The sequence below is a fragment of the Cotesia typhae genome, unplaced genomic scaffold, assembly GCF_013202065.1.
Source record: "Cotesia typhae breed Kobodo isofemale line unplaced genomic scaffold, CoteBio_Ctyphae contig_20, whole genome shotgun sequence".
In the NCBI taxonomy this organism is placed as follows: Eukaryota; Metazoa; Arthropoda; class Insecta; order Hymenoptera; family Braconidae; genus Cotesia; species Cotesia typhae.
The window spans coordinates 6267485-6292123 of NW_027423725.1; the positions used below are offsets into that span (position 1 = coordinate 6267485).

A 24639-nucleotide genomic window follows, 5' to 3' on the forward strand; every position below is an offset into this window, starting at 1 on the left:
TACGAATTTCCGTGATTTTTGCAATGTTAGTTAGATTCGTCTGTTACATTTTTCTCGAGTTTTTAAGATTGTAAAATTTCCAGTGTTAATTATTGCTCAGAAAGTGGCGTAGTAGCGGACGTAGACTAATAATCAATAATTGATAACTGACAATTTGAAAATATCCGATTTTAACTAAAATTGAACGGTTGTATGGGTTGTTGCGTATAATATAACGTATGATTCAAAATTAATTTTATGAATCATAACTCAAAAAGTTACGACCGTTGAAATGATTATTATTTTTTCCAGGCAAAAATGGAAGTGGTGCAAGTGAAACAAAACATTGGCAAGACATGATAACAAAGCCTCGACAAACTATAGTACAGTGGCATCGCCTCAAACCTGAGTAATTTTTATCAACACCCGTGTTACCAGATTCTATTGATTTCAGTGATGCATCGTTTCGCCATCATTTCGTAGCAAAATTTGATTGCCAAATTGAAAATGGTGTTTTCACAAGGAAAAATTGTGATTCTCAAGTTGTTTGCAGTTCGCAAAAGGTTTCATTGAAAGTTTGTAAATAGATGCACCGAATAGTTGATCAATAGTTAAATTTAAACATTGACATATATATGCATATATATGTATATATGAATGTATTTATTTGTAAAAATTTTGAAAAATAGCTAACAGTTAGAAACCTTTGTAACATATATTAAGTTATCGCTTTAATGAAATATTTCAGCATTTCCATATAAAGAACGAGAATAAGAGTGACAGGGTCATAAGAAATTCAGTTACTTCATTCAGTTACTTCAAATAAAACAATATATTTCTTGAGAGTAAAGATTCACTAATACTTGGAAATGAATGATCCTACGTACATTAACATTTTATTTTATTTATGTGAGAAGACAATTGTAATTATGACAAAGCCAAATTGTTGATAGTTAATCGATGAACGTATTTTTTGTGTTTATCGAAATATTTCACGAGAGTAACAATATTGGAAAGAAAATGTATGTTTAGAATATCAAATGAAGTTTATTTTCTTATGCCGTGTGTAAAAAAAAAATCATAAAACTAGGTTGAGCAATAAGAGTCGTAATAATCAGGGATTTTCAAGATAGTTAATGTGTAGTGTAGATGATTATCACTGTGCGCATAACATACTTATTTATGAGCAATAAATTGTTTATTTTTTATCACCGAGAAATCACGTAGTATTGACTAGTGTATTGTGAATAACAAATTAAACAAATATGATTGAGTTTTTATTATGTTGTAAATAAATTTCTCACCATTGTATGTTTAAACAACAAACCTAGAAAAAAAAATCAACTAAAAATGATTATTCTAAATAAATTTAATAAAGCACACAGGCTTGGAAACTTGTGATGCAGCATATTTGCCGAGATATATGCTAATATATATTATGACTAATATACACTAGTCACAAAAATTAAGGGATATAAAAAAAATTCCAAATTTTTTGGTGATTTTCAGCGAGCTGTAACTCCGAGGAAAATGATCGCACAGAAAAAAAAAAAAAGCAAATTGTAGCTCCAAGTGTCTAGTTTTTAGATATGACCATGAAAATTTTTTGTCATCGTCAGGTCTGGAGAAATCTTAAGAAAACTACTGAAAAAAAATTTTTCGAAATTTTTTTTCGTCTTAAAAAAGGTCTACGGACTTCAAAAAAATTTTTTCGATTGTTTCGTTTAAAATCTCTTTTAGTAAATTTAATACCCTTTAATTTGACGTAATCAAAAAGCCTGTACGATAATTTGCCGCGGAGTTATCGTCAATCAAACCAAAAAAGTTTTTTTTGACTTTGGAAATCAATAACTCTGGAAATAATGACCGTATAGGAAATCGAAGGATGGTTTTGAAAACTACACAATATTCTCTATAAGAGAACGTAAACCGCTTTTGAAGAAAAAATTTTTTTTGAATTGAAAACTCGGACTGAAAAAAGACAAAAATTCGCATAATTAAGGATATTTGGATAACTTGGTATAACTTTGGATAAAATGGATGAACGAAGGATATCGTTGGTAATTTTTAACTTCAAAGTGTCCCCTAAAATCCCTAAGAAATTCAAAGCGCTGCGATTTTTTGTTCATAGTGCCCAGAAGCTTCAAATTCTGTGTTTTCGCAAAAATCACCATTATGAGCAATTTTGTGATTTTTATTCATTTTTCCATTGAAAAAAATTTTTTTCAAAATTCTTTATTTTTCGATCAAAGAGATTGATTTTTCAAGAAATTTGAAAAAAAAAAAAAAAAATTTTCAATTTTTTCGAAAATTTTTTCGAAATTTTTTTCTCAAAATTTTTTTTTTTAATTTTTTTTTTTATCGTCTTCAGAATGCTTCACTATTGTCAAAAAAATTAACTCAATTTTTTCTGTCCGCTACAACTGCCTTAGTTTTAAATCTCATTTTAAAAATTCAATAAAAACAAATTGATATACCCCCGCGGAGTTCGGCTTTTCCTCACACAAAACTTGAATTTTACGTTTTCTTTTTAGCCTAAATTCCTTACGTGAATTTTATGTAAGCTTTTCTTTGATAAGCACCTTTTGATATGCCTCGTCGACATTTAGCTGCCACAGATGTGGCTCGCATTGTTACCCTCCTTCAAGAGGGCTACAGTCAGGTGGAAGTAGCAGCTTCTATGGGAGTGAGCCAGTCCGTTATCAGTCGGGCCTATGCCCGATTTAACGCGACTCAAAGTTACGATCGTCGTCCGGGTCAAGGTAGACTACGAATCACTACCGAGCGTGATGATCGAGCTATCATTCGAGATGCTCGTCGAAACCCTACTGCGCATGCCCACACGATCGCTCATCAATTTCGCAATCGTCGACAACGTCCTCCCCAACAACACATATCGGCATCGACGGTTCGAAATCGCTTTCGAGAGCAAGGACTACGCGCTAGACGCGCAAATCGCGTGCCTATGCTCACTCCACGACATCGCCGAGCCCGATTGGCCTATGGTCATGATCATCACCATTGGGGTCGTAGACAGTGGACCAGTGTATTATGGACTGACGAATCTCGATTTTGTCTTCATGGCAGCGATAGACGATCTCTCGTTTGGCGCCGTCATGGAGAACGAGATCGGGATGGTTTAACGAGACCAGTTACAGCTTTCAATGGTGGATCAGTCATGGTGTGGGCAGGCGTGTCCTTCAATACCAGAACCCCGTTGGTCATCGTTCGTGGGACGTTGACTGCCGATAGGTACGTCGACGAAATTCTGGTGTGCCACACGTCCTGCCTATGCGCACACGCATGGGGGCAAGACGGTTCATTTTGATGCAGGATAATGCTCGTCCTCACACTGCAGTTCGTACGCGAACTTTTCTCCGCGCCAACAACGTAACAACGCTTAATCATCCAGCGATGAGTCCTGATTTGAACCCAATTGAGCATGTTTGGGACATGCTTGGGCGTCGATTGCGGCGAGACTATCCGCAACTGCACAATCTTCATCAGTTGACTCAAGCGTTGTTACGTTGTTGGCAAGGAATTTCGCAAAGTGATATTCGACGATGCATCAACATGCAAGAGCGTTTACGAGCTGTGATTCGGAACAGAGGTGGCAATACACGGTACTGAGCAGTTACTGCCGTGCGTACAGAGGTCATTTGGCAGCTGCAAACAGACAAACACGCAGACAAAACACACACACACACACACACGCGCGCGCGCGCGTGTGTGTGAGAAGCGTAAATCCGACCGAGCAACCTCCACGTGGTACGCTTGAGTAACGCTAATGCCGGCGGTAAAACAACAGTCGAAAAAATTGAGAAAATTTCGAAAAAATTTTCGAAAAAATTGAAATTTTTTTTTCAAATTTCTTGAAAAATCAATCTCTTGAAAAAGCAATCTCTTTGATCGAAAAAATAAAGAATTTTGAAAAAAAAATTTTTTTTTTAATGGAAAAATGAATAAAAATCACAAAATTGCTCATAATGGTGATTTTTGCGAAAACACAGAATTTGAAGCTTCTGGGCACTATGAACAAAAAATCGCAGCGCTTTGAATTTCTTAGGGATTTTAGGGGACACTTTGAAGTTAAAAATTACCAACGATATCCTTCGTTCATCCATTTTATCCAAAGTTATACCAAGTTATCCAAATATCCTTAATTATGCGAATTTTTGTCTTTTTTTCAGTCCGAGTTTTCAATTCAAAAAAAATTTTTTCTTCAAAAGCGGTTTACGTTTTCTTATAGAGAATATTGTGTAGTTTTTAAAACCCTCCTTCGATTTCCTATACGGTCATTATTTCCAGAGTTATTGATTTCCAAAGTCAAAAAAAACCTTTTTGCTTTGATTGACGATAACTCCGCGGCAAATTATCGTACAGGCTTTTTGATTACGTCAAATTAAAGGGTATTAAATTTACTAAAAGAGCTTTTAAACGAAACAATCGAAAAAATTTTTTTGAAGCCCGTAGACCTTTTTTAAGACGAAAAAAAATTTCGAAAAATTTTTTTTCAGTAGTTTTCTTAGGATTTCTTCAGACCTGACGATGACAAAAAATTTTCATGGTCATATCTAAAAACTAGACAACTTGGAGCTACAATTTGCTTTTTTTTTTTTTTCTGTGCGATCATTTTCCTCGGAGTTACAGCTCGCTGAAAATCACCAAAAAATTTGGAATTTTTTTTATATCCCTTAATTTTTGTGACTAGTGTATATATATATATATATTGAAACGGAATGCGACTCTTTTGAAAAAGCCCACTCGTTCTCTTTGGTCACCCCTAAATTTATTTAAGGCGCCACTGGATTCTTAGACACAGTATCCAGAAACTGGACCAGAGCATGGAGTAAGTTCTACAGGGTCGTGAGAGATTGCTGGGAAGAAAACAGAAACCATCAAAGAAATTCATTTTTCAAGAAATTTTATTAAACCAACCCCATGACAATAGTATTCCCCTTACAATTAATTAACACTTAATTAATTAATTAATTAATTAATCCTAAGTCCTATTCCCGTTTATAAGACGGTTTCCTATCATAGTGGCTAATCCCGACGATACCCTCTTATGTAGCGACCCTACCGCGGTTTCTAATCATTTTCCATATTTCCATAATTCCATATTCCGATAATTCTAATAGTTTCATCATTCCATAATTCTACACACGCACCCACTATATAATTATTATCATTCAAACACACTAATTAAAATTTTCATACTTTATTAATTATTTTCTAAGACTATTATTTACTTTTATTTTCAAGTTAAATCTGATTAGTAAATTTTCTAAATTCAAATTAGATTTCAACTATTAAATTTTCTCTTGAATAAATTTTCCATTCATTCCCAATCCAAATTCCTACAGCGATTAATTTTCTTTTTAAAATTCTTAACTAATTACTAAGTACTGCCGTGGTCTTAATAATACAACAATAGATATTTAATACTAAGAGGTCTTCGTATCACGTATTAATAGATTAAAATCTGACGACAGAGGTCTTAATAATCTGCCGACAAAATATTCGCTACGTCCTAGTATCTTACGAATTTATTTTACTTTTGTCGATTTTATTTTTCCATATTTTATTATATTATATCACTTAATTATTTTCCTTAAAATTAATTTAGTTCCATTTTATTAATTGTTTTCATTTTGCCGAATTTTGTTCTTTTATTTTATTTACTTTAATTGTCTTAAATTTTGTCCAAATTATTTATCAGAGTTAATTAATTAATTTATTCAATTTTAATCTCCGAATTAAGAAATTGACAATTGATTTTATTTTATTTAATTTTAACTAAATTATTTTATTTGTCTCTGAACAATTGAGTTTATTTTATTTTTGCTAAATTACTTTATTTTAATTTGTGTTGTTTGAAACTTGAAATTTATTTTATTTTAATTTTGAGGATTATATTTCACTTTATAACGCCTTGAGATTTTTAGTCTTGATCTTGTATGTCCTTTACTCAGCGTTTTGGCTCGAGACAAGATGGCGGACCCTCTCCCAACTTTTGTTGAATTTTTCTTCAAGTGAAATTAAACAACTGATTTATTTTCTACTTTTATCTAAATGATTTTAACAATTATTCTAACGATTTTTTACGATTCTAATTTTACTTCTGTTTTATTTTACACAATCAAAATTCGTTCCAAATTATTTATGTTGATTTTAATTAATTTTAACTTCTGATGATTTTACTAAAATATTTTACTGAAATTATTTTAATGATTTTAATTGACATAAAAATTAACTGATTTTACTCAAACTCAATTACCAGAGATCAAATTTTCACGTGACACCAAAATCATGAATTAACAAACTGAAATAATTCCTAGTAAGATTAGTCCAGACTCTGCCTACGTGTTTAATTAATAACCCGAAATAATTCCTGGTATTATTAATTAAATATTTAGTTATTTCATTTCTGACTTGTTCTTAAATTTATTCTTAATTTTATTCGGACTTTTATTCTGATTAGTTTACCAAATTTTGTTCTTAAACATTTCGTTAATTATTCTTGATGTTCAGCTAAATTAATTCCTCAACTTGGTAAGATTGATTAATTAAATTTTAGTCCAACTAACGAGTACTTAAATATTGACTAAACCAATTGCCTAAATTTTGGCAAGATTAATAAATTAAATTTTTATTAAAAACTAATGATTGTGATCGAACGCGAAATGGCGATAACCTTCAGCCGACTTAAGGTCAGGCTGATGCTGCTTCACCGAGAATCTATTTAGACGTATTTATTGTACCTGGAGTTTCCTTGGGTTTTATTTTCAAAAATCCCTCGGTGCTTTTACTCCCAAATTTTTCGTCTTTCCTTGATGTTTTCCTCGATGAGGTCTTATTGGCAGCACGGTCCTGAATCGCCACTGCGTAATTTAATTCTCAGGGAATATTTTATTCTGGAACACGAAATTGGTATTAGAATATTTCTTAGATTAATTAAACTTAATCTAGCTGGCATTGGGCCTAGCAAGCATTAAATTTAAGTAAAATTTATTGTCTCGTTCCACAAGAAACAATAGAATAGAAATAATTACGTGAGTGAGATGTTTGCGATGTCGATTCTTCGATCGTTCGAACACAATAAAACTTACCAAAATTTGTTGGTTCGTTTCTTCGTGGCTCTGTCTTCCCCACTTTCTCTCTCTCAGCGCCGGCGCTACCCTCTCGGCGACTTACTCACTAGCTTAAGTCTATTGGCGCGAGTACTTCGGAGCACAGCGCCCTGGGGAATTGGTCGATAATTTTAACTCGGATCGAAGACCACCGGATAAAGAAGGTCCCGTGTACTCCGTTACATATATATATATATATATATATATATATATATATATATATATATATATATATATATATATATATATATATATATTGTGACATGGGAAATTTTTCCCACTAAATTTCATTATAGAGATTATTTTTTTTAAGCATTAATTAGTCTATAGTGTTGGCCAGGCTGACGGAGTGCTGAGATTCGACGCGCCTGTGTCGCCTTAAGTAGGTACCGGTCAGATTGCGAAGCTCGAGGTAAATAAAATAATCCGAACCGCGCCAAATAATCAAATTTAGTATGGATTGATGCGTCCGAAAAATTTACTATGTAAACTAAGAATGTGTGTGAGAGAGAGAGCGAATGACAAAAGCGACCGGGCGAACCCGCAGTTCAGTTTACCATCAATGACCAGGGAGACATCTGGGAGTGACAACGAGCAACGAGAAAAACCCGGAATCGGAATCTACGAATCACCGTACCATGAAGCAACGGGAGCACACCAGGGCTCCACCTGAACGCCGAATGGAGTACTAAATTGCGAATCGACCAACCATCGACTATGGAAATTTATCCAACAACGGCTGATTGGACGCGCAGCTTTGTAGCTGCGCTAGCGAAAACACCACATATTGCTGGAAAACGAAAAAGCCAGCAATTCTGAGCCGGACACCGAAAAAGCCACTGTTGAACCGCTGATAATTTTTTGTTGTTACGCTACGAAATAAAGTTAAAACGAATATTAATTATTATTACGAAAATTCAGTCGCTTACGTGGTGAATTTACTTATTTTGTTGAGTAATTGTTATTTTGAGTGTCGATTCAGTCGACGCTAGAGTTTCTCTCGTGAATTGCTGTAATTGCTGTAATTGTCAACTGCCAGACAGTCAAGAATTCAAAACAATAAAAAAAAATTTGGTCATTCCGACAACGAAAATTCCGTGACGCCATCGCCGAGAGCCTCTGCCGCCGTCAGCACCGCCGACAACTGCTATGAGGAATTTCAAACCACCCTGGAGAGTCGACTGAACGGGGTAAGTGCGGTCGCAATTTGTTAATATTCCTGGGTGACTTCACCGCGGTCCGCGATTAAGTCGAGATCGAATGGGCCTATTACCCGTCCGAGTTATAATTTATAACTAATTATTGAATTTTTTTTTAATATCGAAAGATCAAATAATTACGAATTTCGTAATTAAGTCAGAAAGTAAAATCGTACCGAAATTCAGCAATTGCGTTGTTGAATTTCGGCTTCCGGGTGACGTCAGCCAGGTATCCGGTGCCAAAAATATATTAATCCGTCGTAAAGGAATGTTGTGTACAGTGTCAACTTATTTGGTAAAAGTTTGAGCTTGCCTGCCGCAAAAAATTGGCTCGACTCAAGGGCCATCTACGAGTGCAAATAGAAACGCTACCTCGAGCTTTGTCCCGCGTATTGCCCGACGGGTAACAACAGTTACCAATGGTTCACTTATCCGCCGCAGAGGATAACTGATCGATCAATTGTGCCATCGATAACCAAAATACGACAAATCGATGCTATTGATAAATGCGAAATTGGTTGTTAGGAAAGAAATACGAAACAATATATTTTTTTTGTTGTTGATTTTTTTTTTAATTTAAACATTTGTTATTACGAAAGAAAGGCTACGACAATTATATTTTTGTATTTTTTTTTTGAAAACTCAAATTTATTTGTTACGAAGAAAGTGGCGATAATTAATTATATTGATGAAGTCGAAATTTTTGTTGTTAGGAAAATAAAGGCGAACTAGAACAATTTTTTTTCCTTCTCTTTGTTAATTTTTTTTTGAATTGGTTAATACGAAGCGACGACATTTAATTTGTTTTGTTGAGAAATTCGAAATTTGTTGTTACGATACGATAAGCGAAACGATTATTTTTTTTGGTTTTTTTGTTGTTAATTTTTTTAATTTGTTGTTGGCGATAATAAAGCGAATGCAATTAATTTTCTTAATTCGAAATTTTGTTTGTTAAACGAACCAAGAATAACTCATTATTTGTAATTTCGATCATATTCAGATTCTTTTATTTTAATTGAATAGTCCCTGCGCATTACTTGTTTCTTTGAGCTGTCTCTATTTTTCTATTCTCTGGTGGTAAAAATATTCCGCCTCGATTTCTACACTCGCTCTACAAAATTTAGGATCTCTTCGACGTTGACGTGCCGCCCGACGACGATCAATTGCTGAATTCGAACCGCGGAACGTAAAGTTCCTGGCGCCCAACAAGCTACGAACCAGGTAAGCCAACATTTAGGTGGAACTCCACGGCGCTGTCGACGCCAGCACCGTGAAGAAAAACCCATCATAATATATATATATATATATATATATATATATATATATATATATATATATATATATATATATGTATTGTGACATGGGAAATTTTCCCCATCTAGATTACATTTATAGAGATTATTTTTTTTTGAGTATTAATTAGTCTAGAGTGTTGGCCCAGCTGATGGACTGCTGAGATTCGACGCGCCTGTGTCGCCCCAAGGGGTTTCCGATCAGAATGCGAAACTCGAGGTAGAAATTAAGTCGAACCGCGCCAAAGAAATTACAACTATATTAAGTATGGATGGATGCGTCCGACAATTCACGATGTAATTTGAAGCTTCTGGGCACTATGAACAAAAAATCGCAGCGCTTTGAATTTCTTAGGGATTTTAGGGGACACTTTGAAGTTAAAAAATTACCAACGATATCCTTCGTTCATCCATTTTATCCAAAGTTATACCAAGTTATCCAAATATCCTTAATTATGCGAATTTTTGTCTTTTTTTCAGTCCGAGTTTTCAATTCAAAAAAAATTTTTTCTTCAAAAGCGGTTTACGTTTTCTTATAGAGAATATTGTGTAGTTTTCAAAACCCTCCTTCGATTTCCTATACGGTCATTATTTCCAGAGTTATTGATTTCCAAAGTCAAAAAACTTTTTGCTTTGATTGACGATAACTCCGCGGCAAATTATCGTACAGGCTTTTTGGCTACGTCAAATTAAAGGGTATTAAATTTACTAAAAGAGCTTTTAAACGAAACAATCGAAAAAATTTTTTTGAAGCCCGTAGACCTTTTTTAAGACGAAAAAAAATTTCGAAAAATTTTTTTTCAGTAGTTTTCTTAGGATTTCTCCAGACCTGACGATGACAAGAAATTTTCATGATTATATCTAAAAACTAGACACTTGGAGCTACAATTTGCTTTTTTTTTTTTTTCTGTGCGATCATTTTCCTCGGAGTTACAGCTCGCTGAAAATCACCAAAAAATTTGGAATTTTTTTTATATCCCTTAATTTTTGTGACTAGTGTATAAGCATTAAGTAGCCAAACCAAATATGTTTACTCTGAATACAAGTTTTATCGAAGCAATAATTAAATTAATAAAACAAAATTTCTAATATAATTTAAGAGTGTGACTATTGGCACATTCCCGTGCCGGCACGGTACTGGCACGGGGCACGGGAAAACGGTCATTTTTCCTCATTTTCGCGCATGCGCACGGGTAAATTACCACATACTCTGAAATCTGACCGTCCCGTGCTCCCGTGCTTTCTGACATGCGCACGGGTAATTTTTTTCATTAAAGGCGCCAGAAAAATTACTAGACTTTTTTTCAAACTTTCATATTCGCGTGCCCAGGTTACAATTGATAAATCTCGGGGGCACGGGAAATTTTTTTCTTATTAATATTTAAAAAAAATTCCTGTAGATTAATTATTATTAATAATTACAGCATAAGTGGTACGTATAATTCAACAAATTATAATTAGTAATTATAAATAAAATTAATATTATTTATATGAAATTAATATATAATTAATATTAATATTAATAACACAATTCACTACCTACGTAATTATTTATTCATCAAAAAATTTTAATGTTGACAATGATAGCTAAATTTATTAAACAAGATTTTTAAAATCGAAATACGTCAATGGAGGTTACAATACGGCATCTGTTAACATAAGTATCAACAAATAGGAAATAGAGTAAAATATGTTCCATTTGTAAATACGTAAGCAATGTCATATATGTCTTTAACTTATTCCTGTCATTACCAAATACGTAGCATTATTTTAATGAGAATTTGCCATTGATAGACTATCAATGTTAGTATGATGACGATGCTGATTAATATTATTGTTATTTATCATTTAATTTATTACAGATATTTTGTTCCCTTTATTGGTCATAAACGTTATTACATGACTATTATTTTTGCCTACCATTATTGCCTACTATAATTAATGCCTACCATTAAAGAGTGCTTTCTGATCGAAAAAATTTGTTTGTCTCATTTCCGCCACTGTTTTTATCTTCATACTTTTATTAGTCCACGGAATACAACTAAATTGCACATTATCGGATAGAGAATTTAATAAGGAATAATTCTGTTATCTTTGTAATATAGAAAAAAATTTTGCTGATAAGCAGTCAAAAATGTCCGTGACTTTGCAAACACAATAATTCGAGAAAAATGCTAATATTTGGATCTTTTTTTTTAACTTCCCGCTAAGAAAATTGAAAATTTTTAAAAATTGGGAAGTTTCTGGTTTCATTCCGATTTTCGAAAATCGAGGTTATGGGCCTAGAACCCAGTAGTAGTGATAGTAAAAAAGTGTTTTCTGCCCTCCGGCCGGAAAGTGGCAACTTTCTGGCGCTGCGCTAAACGAAGTTGCCACATTCCGGCTACGTCGAGCCGAAAAATAGTATACACACTTTGGCCAGTAAAAAGTAAAGCCTCAGACCACATGTTTGTCAACCTCGGCTTCGCCTCGGCTAACAATTACATGTGATCTGAGACTTTTCTTATTTTACTGGCCTAGGTATGTAATATACTATTAATCAAGCAATTCTAAGATGAACTCAGAATTGCGTGATTAATAGTATATTACATACCTAGGATGTAATATACCTAGATGAACTCAGGAGAGAACTTAGGTGCGTCTTTTGGAATAATGAAGCTGAACTTCAAGAATTATCAGATGTTGAAGTTCAGGATGTAAGCACTCCTCGATGAAAAGGGTGTTTGGGATGCCATCATTGGGACTGCACATACTGAAGCTACAGAGCTCGAGAGGTGGAATCGAATGGATCGTAAGGCAAAGGCCACAATTCGCCTGATGGTGCCCTGAATAAAAAAAGTATTAAGACAAAGAAAAAGTATTGAAAAGTATTGGATTGACTAGATAACCAATACTTTTCAATACTTTTTTCTTTGTCTCAATACTTTTTTTTAATCAGGATGGAAGACACCCAAGTTAAGCATCATCAGGGATTCAGCTACAACAAACGAAACGTGCGAAGCATTGAAAAAACACCACGAACAGGTATCATTGAATAACAAATCGGCAGTTTTGAGGAAGTTGATGAACTCTAAGCTGACCGATAATGGTGATATGAAACTACACATAAATAAAATAAAGGAATTAGCGAATCAATTAAAAAATATGGGGAGGACCCTTGCAGAAGATGGTAGTTGCTATACTGTTATCAAGCTTACCGAAAACATATGACTCATTGATAACAGCATTAGATTCTCGACCGGACGAGGAATCATTGAAGTTCAATATTGTTCAACGGAGGTCAACAAAGCACACATGCTTACGAAACCCTTGCAGTCAACGAAAATTAAGCAGTTAGCTGAGAGTGTCGGCTTAAGATTATGATTGTAAGAGGATTATGAAATTAAATCGGTTGATTTGTTCGTGAGATATCGTGAACGAAAAAAAATAAAAGAAAATGTTTTTTCTCAATTTCTTCGAAATTTTCCACCTGAAAAATTTTTTTTTATCGATTTTTTCAAAGGACTTAAAAAACTGCCTTTATTGCCATCAATCGCGTGAAAATCGGTTGATTTATTCCAAAGTTATGGCAGTTTGAAATTTCAAAAAATAGTGTTCTATGAAACTTCTATCAGACTTTTGAGCTCGAAGAGTTCAAAAGCATAGAATAGCTATCTCTTTGAGCTCGGAGATCTCAAAATAATAAGAAAATCATATTTTTTAGTTCGAAGAGCTCAAAAAAAAATAAGTGAAATGTTAAGCGCTTAGGTATGTAGTTAGCGGGAAGTTGCAGGGATGGCCTTTTTTAGGGTCAACCGTTTTCCTAATTTTTTTTTTTTTTATGTAACTTCAACATTCCTTCTCGGATCGTCTAGTGAATAAGAAATAATATTTTTTTGCTCAAAAAACTGCATCGATTGCTGTAAACCGCAACGAAATCGGTGGATTCGTTCGAGAAAATTTCAATTTCTTAAATTCTAAAAAAGTGTTTTTTTTACATATCTTTGAAATTTTATGTTAAATCGTTTAATAGGTAATAAATAATCTTTTTGTGATTGAAAAACTGCGCCGGATGCGGCAAAGTCCCATCGAAAACGATTGATTCAATTGGAAGATATCGCATTAAAAAATTTTCAAAAAATATTTTTCAATCGCTAAATAATACGATACTGCCATTCTAATACGTCGTATCCCAAAAAATTTGACATATTGACTTTTTTTGAAAAATAGAATCACAACAATTTTATGCAAGTCATATTAAAAATTTAAAGGTCACATAGTTTAATATCTATTTTTAAATAAATATTTTCATCCGTTGAATCCCATTTAATCAATGTTAAAAATGAACTGTTTTTACCGTCTGCTATAAAATTTTCTAAATGTGGGATACGACGTATTAGAATGGCAGTATTGAATAGCTGAATTCTATTTTATGCGAATTCTATTTTATAAGAAGGATTCAAAAATATTCAATTTTCCAAATACTTTCCTATATTTTGTAATCATGAAATAATCTGCGAACTTCACTTCATGTAGAGATTTCGAATGATTTTGGAATACTTAACTTTTTGAATACTTTTAAATACTCTTTAATCACTAAACAAAAATTTTAAGCCCAAAACGAGCACTTAGTATTAATATTAAGGTTGACCTGAATCTATTATTCTATTTTCCATTTAAACAAAATAGAAAAAATGTTTCTTCAATTTTGGGATTTTTTCCCTCTCCTAGCAATAAACATACCGAAAAGCGCCTTTTTCACATTTTTGTAGAAAATAGAACTTTAGAAAAAAACGCTTTAGAAAAAAGGTTCAGTATCAATTTTTGATGAATCCACTCGATGAAAAGTTAATATTATTTAGATATTCGAAAACATTCAAAACCATTCAAAATTAATACATAAATAATTCCTAATCTTTTTAAGTCTTACGTCAAATCAAAAATTCAAATAGTATATAGTGATTCAAAAGTATTTTAAAATATTTGAAAAATTAAATGATTCTAAATCATCTTAAATCTTCAAAAGAACACAGATTTGAAAATATTTAAAAGAATTTAATGCGCGAAAATTGGAAGGATTTAAATCGTCGAGGAAAATTAAAACAAATTTAAAATTTTTTATTTTTAATCTTTCCAAATATTTTCATTTATCTAATCAGGGCGTGATTATAACGTATTCATGAATACGTGCACATACTTTTGCATAGTGTAAATGAATTTAAAGGTGTTCAAAAGTATTGAAAATTTTCAAATTGAAAGACTTTCAAATCTTTTTCAATTCATTCGGTAAATTTCAAAGGAGTAAAATTTTTTTTTTTAAATCGCTTCAAATAATTTTTAATTTTGTAGAAAAATTCAAAAATATTAAAAAAATGCCATTCGGCAGCCGAAATGGAAGTAGATTTCTCAAATAAAAAAAATTAATTTCTTATAAAATAATATTACAGCCAATAATTCTAAAACGGCTGCAACAGTAAAACTGTTTCTTTGAATGAACTCTAAAATAAAATGAGTAATATTGAGGCTATTACTACTTCTAAGGAGTGAAAATCTACTCTTATCTACTCTTATAATTTAGATAAAAAATATGAAAATATACATTGAAGCCAAACTATTCATAACATGATTGGTCGAATATATCATAAACATGAAAATATATATAATTCCACATTAACGCGCGCGCTTGCAAGCGATGATACGTAAACTAGTCCTAACATAAAATTGAGATGAAATATATGTGAAGCCATGTTATTCGTAATGTGATTGGTCGAATATATCATAAGCATGAAAATATGTGCAAACTCTATATTCAGGCGCAAATTAAATTCTAGTTGAAGCGTAATAAAAGAGCTTAACGATGCAACTTACCGAATTTGAATATCTTGTCTAGTTCAGTAATTACACCAAGTTGAAGTGGTAAAAACATCAATTTTTACGATTTTCAAAATTTCAAAATCCTGTTATTTTCAAACTACTCGCCCGATTAAGTTCATCTTCGAACTTAACCTTGGTCGTTATTGATATAGATAAAGCATGTTGGGTTTGAGAAGAATCGGTTAGAAATTGTAAAACACTATCGTGCTGACAAGTCGCGTTATATCGTGGTCCAAAAAAAAAAAGTCTTTTACCTATCATCTCAAAAGCTCCTCTAAGGTATAAAAAAAATTCCTTCCAAAGCGCAGCTTGATATCTCAATTCCCCACGAAGCTCAATGAATTTCTATTTTCCCATTTAAATAGCACGTAAAAAAATTCATTTTACGTTTTTATCCGGTAAAACTACGAAAAAAATTTTTTTTTAAATTTTTCATTAATCATCCTTGTAGGAAATTGAATTCTTTACAAACAAGTACTGAGGTAGTTTCTTCGTAATCCTAACAAGTAAAAAGTTATTGAGCTTTAAATACTCGCAATAAAAGAAAATTTGAAGGAAGATAGTTTCAAAACTACTTTTTGAAAACTTTTTTTGTAACTGCATGTATTTATTTTAAAATTTATCAAACTAGACTGTTTATAATATAATTAACACATGTCTTATGATGAAGTATTAACTGTGAATTATGAATAATCTTTTTATTACAATTTGGATATTCTTTTCTATGAGCAGTGATTGTTTACAATTAAATTTGAATTTTATTACGAAATTTAAATCAAGAGCAAGCTAGTACTTACAGATGTATACTGAATTTAATTTTTTTACTTAAGAACATGTAGGACAGGTGAACATTTAAATTTTGAACAAGATGATGGGACGCTTTTTGACCGAATAAAAACCATGAAACTTGCCAGAAGTACGTAATAAATAATAGTCCCTCGTAAATTGATTCTTTTATTTTTGAATTTAATCATTGAAAAAAAATAACAAAATGATAAATAAACAGGTAGTGTTCGCGCGTAAAACTGCCTTATCTCAGGACCCATCACATAAACTTTACTATAAAGAAATTACTACTAAAAATACAACAAATATAATCTTTAAGATTGATTTAATTTTTTGGTTATTCCTTATTTTAATTTAGATTACTTTTAAGACAGAGTTATTAAAATGCAGCTAGGTTAGGGTAAGAAACTAATTATCAACAAAAAATCTCATTTACTATTTATCTTCATGTAGGCCGCGAGAGAGTGTTAAAAGTAAATTATCTAGTTTAATTTTTTTAAGCAGTGTTTAAAGTATTTACAGTCAATCTGATAACCTCCTTGAGTGCATTTTACATGTGGTTCAAATAAACAAACCGATATATTTTGTCATTTGTTGTCACTTGTCTAGACTGAATTACCGGCATCAGACTTTACAACATGTTCTTAAGAAAAAAATATAAATTACATAATCAAATACTTTAGAACAGAAAATGTGATACAACATTAATTCTAAAATCATATCTGATTAAATTTTCTTTTATTGCGAATATTTAAAGCTCGATAACTTTTTACTTGTTAGGAATACGAAGAAACTACTTCAATACTTTTTTGTAGAGAATTGAATTTTCTACAAAAATAATCAATGAAAAATACAGAAAGAAATTTTTTCCGTAGTTTTACCGGATGAAAACTTAAAAAAAAATTTTTTACGTGTTATTTAAATGGAAAAATAGAAATTCATTGAGCTTCATGAAGAACTGAGATATCAAGCTGCGCTTTGAAGGGAATTTTTTTTATACCTAAGAAAAGCTTTTGAGACAACAGCACTTGAAAAAAAAAAAAAAAATTTTTTTTGGACCACTCTAATATATGCATATATAAACTTTTAAACGAACGATATTTTCTGACTCAGTTTGTCGAGCTGAGTCAGAAAATGGCTAAATTTTTTAAAAGTTGTGCCATGAGGATGACTGCAATAGTTAGATTTTTATGAAATCTACTAAAAATGGTACCAATAAATAAAATAGCCTTTTCTTAAACATTACAAATTTTTTGCAAAGCTAAAAAATATGATTTTAATATGAAATTGTATCGTCTAACTACACCTCCCAATTTTCAAAGTTGTACCCAGAACTTGAACAAGTTGACGTCGCATGTTCAAGCTTTGGTTCTTATGTTTTTTATAATTGTAGCAGTAGTTGAACATAGTCTACAGAGTAGTAGTGTAATAGTAAACAATGTGGTTAAATTACTTTTTACCGATATAAACAATATAAATACAATAATTTCATGATTTTGTTGGTAATTATTGCAACAAATACACATAATTTGAAGTGAAAAGTTATTTATTTTGTAAAAATATAATTTACTTCTTTATTTTTTATAATATTATAAATATTTGATTTAAATCATATAAAACATAAAAAATTAAATAAATTCGCCCTATGCAAATTATATATCTATGAATATATACTGAGAAATTGAAATCAATTGGAATTATTGAAAAAAATTCAAATCTTATGATAGTGAATTTTTTTCAATGAATATTTTTAAACAGGGTTTGGACGACTCATAATGTTTTTTTTTTAGATTATTATAAGCAACTATTATATGCTGTACGGATTAAGTATTTTAATTATAATGACAAGTGTACCAAGAACTATTTTTTTGTCTTATTCTTACAGATATACTCTTGAGCGTGTCAAATTTCAAAATTTCATTACATAGAGAGTGCCCTATAAGGCCAAAAATTGATTATATTTTTTTACAAAAAATAAAATGAGCATTGATTCGTGCTCTTTTGGATTTTCTAAAATTTTTTTTTATTTTTTATATAATTCATACTATGATACTTACGATCAATAATAATTTTTTTCCTTACTATCATTTATCTGTTTAAAAATCCTCATAATTATCAAATTCCCGTTTATTTTTTAACATGACTGTATTTTGTCTATTTACACCAATTTTTTGATTTTATAAATATAAAATAGAAATTTTTATTAAAATTGATGTCCAGTTTTTCAAACCAAAATTTTTACTATGACTAAATTTTTTCTTTGTTAGCATCGGATTTTCGTTTGTTAACGTAAAAATTTGCCGAAAAACTATTTCTCAAGATTTTCATTTATAACAACATTGTGTTACCAACCTAATGTTATTCTAATAAACATCTGATGGTAATAAATCGACGTTAATGTACCTTTTGAGTATACATTCGCTTACGCTTTAAGCGAAAATTTAGTTCAATGAAATCTACATCATCAATTGTAAGTACAGCTTATTTTTTTCGTGTTCTAAAGTTGTGAGGACTAATTCATTATAAAGGAGATAGTTAATTGTGCATTAGAGTATTTTATATCCTGTAAAGATGGCTGATGACCAAGCAAGTAAAAAGAATGAAATGTATCCAGGCAAAAAATTTGATAGTTATAATGATCTACAGTCATTTATAGTTGATTATCAACAACAAATGAAAACCGTATTGGTCACAAGAGACAGTGGTTTATTGCACACTAACGAAGAAATTAGTCAAGAAATTGTAGAAAAGTTTGTATACCACAAAATTAAATTTTACTGCAAATTCGCTAATCGCAACAAACCATCAAAAGCAACTGAACGTACTACTAGGTATATTTAAAATAGTAGATTTTTAATCCTAAATATATTATTCTAACTGATAATAACCATTATTTTACAGCACTGTTCATCTTCATTGCCTATTTAGAATTCATATCAAATTCATAAATTATCAATACTTAGAAGTTATTAGCTGTAACTTAGAGCATGAAAATCATTCTGAATCAGAAGTAAGTATTCTTTTCCTTAAGTATGTAAGATTTTTTTTTGCTCGACGGGCAGAAAGCGTCAACTTTCGGCCCGCTGCGCTAAACGAAGTTGCCGCTTCCTGCCTTCGTCGAGCAAATAAATAGTATACACTCCTCGGGAAGTAAATAAGAAAGCCTCAGATCACATGTTGTGCCTCAGATCACAACAATTACATGTGATCTGAGACATTTCTTACTTTACTTTCTCTAGGTGTGTAATATACTATTATTTGTAACAGTAAATTATTAATATTTTATAGGAATTTTTCAATTTTATACCTGAGATCAGAAGACTAAACTCTACTGAGATGAAAGAAGTAATCAAGTACCTTGAATTAGATGCAAATAAAAAAAAAATTCAACATATGATTAAACGAGAATACGGGAAACATGTCACTTTAAAACAACTACATAACATTAACACAATGAGGAAGGCAAATATTGACAATTCTGGAGTATTATTACCAATTATTGAAAAACTCCGCACTGAGTATAGTAAGAGAAAAAAATTTGATTAATTTTAACTAAAATTTCTATATATTTTAAAAAATAATATACTAGTTATCGATCATAGCATACTGTCAAATATAGTATTTACAGTTCAATACTTGCGATTCTTTCATGGATAGGTATGTGCATCTCTATGAATTTCATTTATTTGCTAATAAATAAAAGTGCTATCAAAAACTTCCTATAAGGTAAAAGCCCCAGTAGCTGCTCATGTACCAGTACCTGCTCACTCCATGTATTTGTATATCTATATTTGTGAAGATGGATATACAAATACATAAAGTGAGCAGGTACTGGTACATGAGCAGCTACTGGGGCTCTTACCTTACAGGTTAAAAATTGAACTCTAGGTAGAGTTAAAGTGAATAATGAAAAATAAATATTCTGCAACTACTAATTACAATTTAAAATTTTTAAGATAATATAAAGAATATCATACAAATAACTAATAAATAATTAAAACTAGCCAACGAAAGCTACTACCGTAAAAATGTAAAAATAAAATATTAATTTATTAAAGTATTAATGTTTCAGAGCTGCAAAATAATATTTTTTCTATAATTTTATTTATTGTAAGACTGTTAACATTTATAAGTATTATTTTGATCGTATGATGTAATAATTATTTTCTGCAATATCTAGTCTGTTGAACTCAGTAGATCCCGATACTTTTCGATTTTACTACAAAATAAATTTTAACAGTTGTTTGAATGAAATTAAGCTATCTCTTTACGAAGTTTCCATTATAATTTGATTGATTTTTAAAAACTGTGAAATAACACAGAAATAATGTAAATTAGTTAAACTGATTTTCAGTATATTTTAGAATTGATATTGTCTTATACCATGATGGTGAAAAATCGAAAGTAATATTGTTTACATAATTAAGCAGTAAGTTATTTAAAAATTTTGAATTTGAAGATTTTAAAATAAGAATTTTATTCATTGTCAATCCTTATTCGTTTTTTTTTTTTTTTAATATCTTTCACTGAAATATGACTTACTGAAAATTATGATATAATTTTGATAATTTTGATTCTATTAAAGCTGAACTTCGCAGATATTTTTACTAAATTTAACTGTAAACTATGACAAAGCTATGAATTAATTTGTCGGGCAAATTTTTGCTCTCGTTATGATATTTGTGTTTTTATTCAATTGTTAATATTGTATAATTTTGTTATATTCAATTTACTAATAAGCACTTAAATTTAGAATAATTCACGGAGAAAAAAATATCGTTAGAATGAGGATACGTATAGTTATTCTGACTATACGCCGTATAGTCATTTTTTTTAGAGATACGCTGTATAGCCAATTCAGATATACAGTCGATCACCAAAATGACGATCCGTATCATTATTTTAGGCGTTACATTTACTTGATTCAACTATACAGATCCTCACGTTAACGAAACAGTTGTCTGTTTTGACGAAACTACATATATTAGTAGTGTGTCAGGGGGTTCTACTCAATCGGTAAACAGATTTGTGGGTTCGTGTCCATACTAAGGTATCTACATTACCGACTGTAGGTTCGTGATAAGTATCGCCCGTAGATGTGGACGACCTGTTTTACCGACAGTATGTGTTGCTTGCGGTAGATATGTATGGCATTATGGATGAGGTTTTTATCGAGGTTATAGGTGACGCTGGTGGGGAATTCTGTCGCCATCTTACTATCCACCATTTTGAATCCGCCATTTGGTGGCTGCTATCTCGTGGCTGCTATCCGCCATCTGGTGGCTGCTATCTCGTGGCTGCTATCCGCCATCTGGTGGCTGCTATCCGCCATTTTGAATCCGCCATCTGGTGGCTGCTATCCACCATTTTGAATCCGCCATTTGAATCCGCCATTTGAGTCAGACTTCCGCCATTTCAAATTTTGATTCTGATTTCCTGCATTTTTGTTAAAAGATGCACCTGTGATCTCAGCATCAATAATAGTTGCTTAGATCACAGGTGCATTTCATTGTTTATATTCTGAAAAGATTAATATATTCAAACTGTACGTATGAGGAGTACATGCGAGAAGATACGCCATCTGTCGAGATTTCTGTCTACTTCTAAACAGGTCTGAACCTGTTCAAGGTCACGGTAACTGCGTAGTTCTCTTTGCTTTATTCCTAACTGCGCAGTAGATGACTCATTCTGTTCTAGAATTTTCTAACTACGTAGTAGATGACGTCATCATACAGGTCTGAGCCTGTTCAAGGTTGTGTAGCTGCGCAGTTTTCTTTGTTCTATTTCTAACTGCGTAGTAGATGACGTCATCAAACCGTTTTTGAGGTAGAAGAGTGGGGGTAACTGCGCAGTATCCTCTAGCTATAAAAGCAGCGCGCTATAACCGTACTTCACAAAAACGAAGTACATGTCTCCAGTAAAGTACGAGCTGGTGGTGACTACAAGTTGAAGTACTAGTTCTTGGTGATATACATCTTCTACCTATCAGTATTACTAATTGTAAGTATTCATTTACTGTCTAATCAAAATATGAATTAAATGAAGAATCATTTAATCAACCATTACAATTAATTAAAAAAATTTTTACAGCAATCAATCATGGATCTTACCAAGATAAATGAGGTTAATTGTCTTACTGGGGTTCTTCCTGTTAAAAAAATGATCGAGTTGGAGTTTAATCGAGAATATAAGATTAACGGTATCAAAGCTATTACAACTCAGTATGGAACTAGGATTGTTGCTAATATAAACGACGAATTTAACATTTATCTACCATCAAGAACTATTCAACATCTAAAAGATGATAACTTCATGAAGAGTTTGAATGAATTAATAGATTCAAACTATCTGTTTCTGCGTTATCATGGTGGAAAATATAATAAATTTGAATTTATTAATTCTAGTCTTGATGTAAAAATGACCAGTGGAATTATTTAATCAATAAAATATTGGATATCAATATAAATAATTCATTGTTTTTATTTATAATCCCTCGTTTTAAATATAAGATCAATATTTATAATTCAAATGTTAATGTAGATATATCAGGGATTATATTTTTAAATTAAAATCCCGCGCCTCTTACAGTAGTGACATCTACTATTAGTTTAAATTCTATACATCTAACAACAGTCACATATACTATGTTTATTTATCGCGGGGAATGTGAGTGGCTCAAACAACCTTCTCCACCACGATCTTTTACCATGCCACCTTTAGGAGAGTAGTGAAAGGTGTTTTCCAATAGTAATAGTATGCTACCGCTGTTGGACTATATCCCCCACCCTCAACCATTTACCTATGCCCGGCGCGTCTTAATATTTAAGTTACCTCTTATTATTCAGGAATTTATTATTATTTCTTATACCTAAGCCATAATATTGTTAGAATTATAATAATCTGATTTATGATAAAAATTTTAATTATTCGATTTTATATCTTTGTTAATTTTGAAAGTCAATATTTTTCAAATATTTATAAAGAAATATATACACTAGTCACAAAAATTAAGGGATATAAAAAAAATTCCAAATTTTTTGGTGATTTTCAGCGAGCTGTAACTCCGAGGAAAATGATCGCACAGAAAAAAAAAAAAAAAAGCAAATTGTAGCTCCAAGTGTCTAGTTTTTAGATATAATCATGAAAATTTCTTGTCATCGTCAGGTCTGGAGAAATCCTAAGAAAACTACTGAAAAAAAATTTTTCGAAATTTTTTTTCGTCTTAAAAAAGGTCTACGGGCTTCAAAAAAATTTTTTCGATTGTTTCGTTTAAAAGCTCTTTTAGTAAATTTAATACCCTTTAATTTGACGTAGCCAAAAAGCCTGTACGATAATTTGCCGCGGAGTTATCGTCAATCAAAGCAAAAAAGTTTTTTTTGACTTTGGAAATCAATAACTCTGGAACTAATGACCGTATAGGAAATCGAAGGAGGGTTTTGAAAACTACACAATATTCTCTATAAGAAAACGTAAACCGCTTTTGAAGAAAAAATTTTTTTGAATTGAAAACTCGGACTGAAAAAAGACAAAAATTCGCATAATTAAGGATATTTGGATAACTTGGTATAACTTTGGATAAAATGGATGAACGAAGGATATCGTTGGTAATTTTTAACTTCAAAGTGTCCCCTAAAATCCCTAAGAAATTCAAAGCGCTGCGATTTTTTGTTCATAGTGCCCAGAAGCTTCAAATTCTGTGTTTTCGCAAAAATCACCATTATGAGCAATTTTGTGATTTTTATTCATTTTTCCATTGAAAAAATTTTTTTCAAAATTCTTTATTTTTCGATCAAAGAGATTGATTTTTCAAGAGATTGATTTTTCAAGAAATTTGAAAAAAAAATTTCAATTTTTTCGAAAATTTTTTCGAAATTTTCTCAATTTTTTCGACTGTTGTTTTACCGCCGGCATTAGCGTTACTCAAAGCGTACCACGTGGAGGTTGCTCGGTCGGATTTACGCTTTCACACACACACGCGCGCGCGCGCGTGTGTGTGTGTGTGTGTGTTTGTCTGCGTGTTTGTCTGTTTGCAGCTGCCAAATGACCTCTGTACGCACGGCAGTAACTGCTCAGTACCGTGTATTGCCACCTCTGTTCCGAATCACAGCTCGTAAACGCTCTTGCATGTTGATGCATCGTCGAATATCACTTTGCGAAATTCCTTGCCAACAACGTAACAACGCTTGAGTCAACTGATGAAGATTGTGCAGTTGCGGATAGTCTCGCCGCAATCGACGCCCAAGCATGTCCCAAACATGCTCAATTGGGTTCAAATCAGGACTCATCGCTGGATGATTAAGCGTTGTTACGTTGTTGGCGCGGAGAAAAGTTCGCGTACGAACTGCAGTGTGAGGACGAGCATTATCCTGCATCAAAATGAACCGTCTTGCCCCCATG

The 24639-nt window shown here is 31.8% G+C and overlaps 1 protein-coding gene across 3 annotated transcripts in view; it reads left to right on the forward strand.

The window, feature by feature from the left end:
* Window positions 1–24639, forward strand: part of Syt7 (Synaptotagmin 7) — a 335513-nt gene that overhangs the window by 305663 nt on the left and 5211 nt on the right. For 2 of the 3 annotated variants that reach the window (XM_074259520.1, XM_074259522.1), the window contains one exon: window positions 292–1257. The exons of the other annotated variant lie outside the window; for it this stretch is intronic. In XM_074259520.1, coding sequence (XP_074115621.1) covers window positions 292–392 — 101 coding nt within the window. In that variant the 3' untranslated portion in view covers window positions 393–1257. Of the gene's footprint in view, window positions 1–291; window positions 1258–24639 lie in introns of those variants that run through there. 3 annotated transcript variants of the gene reach the window in all.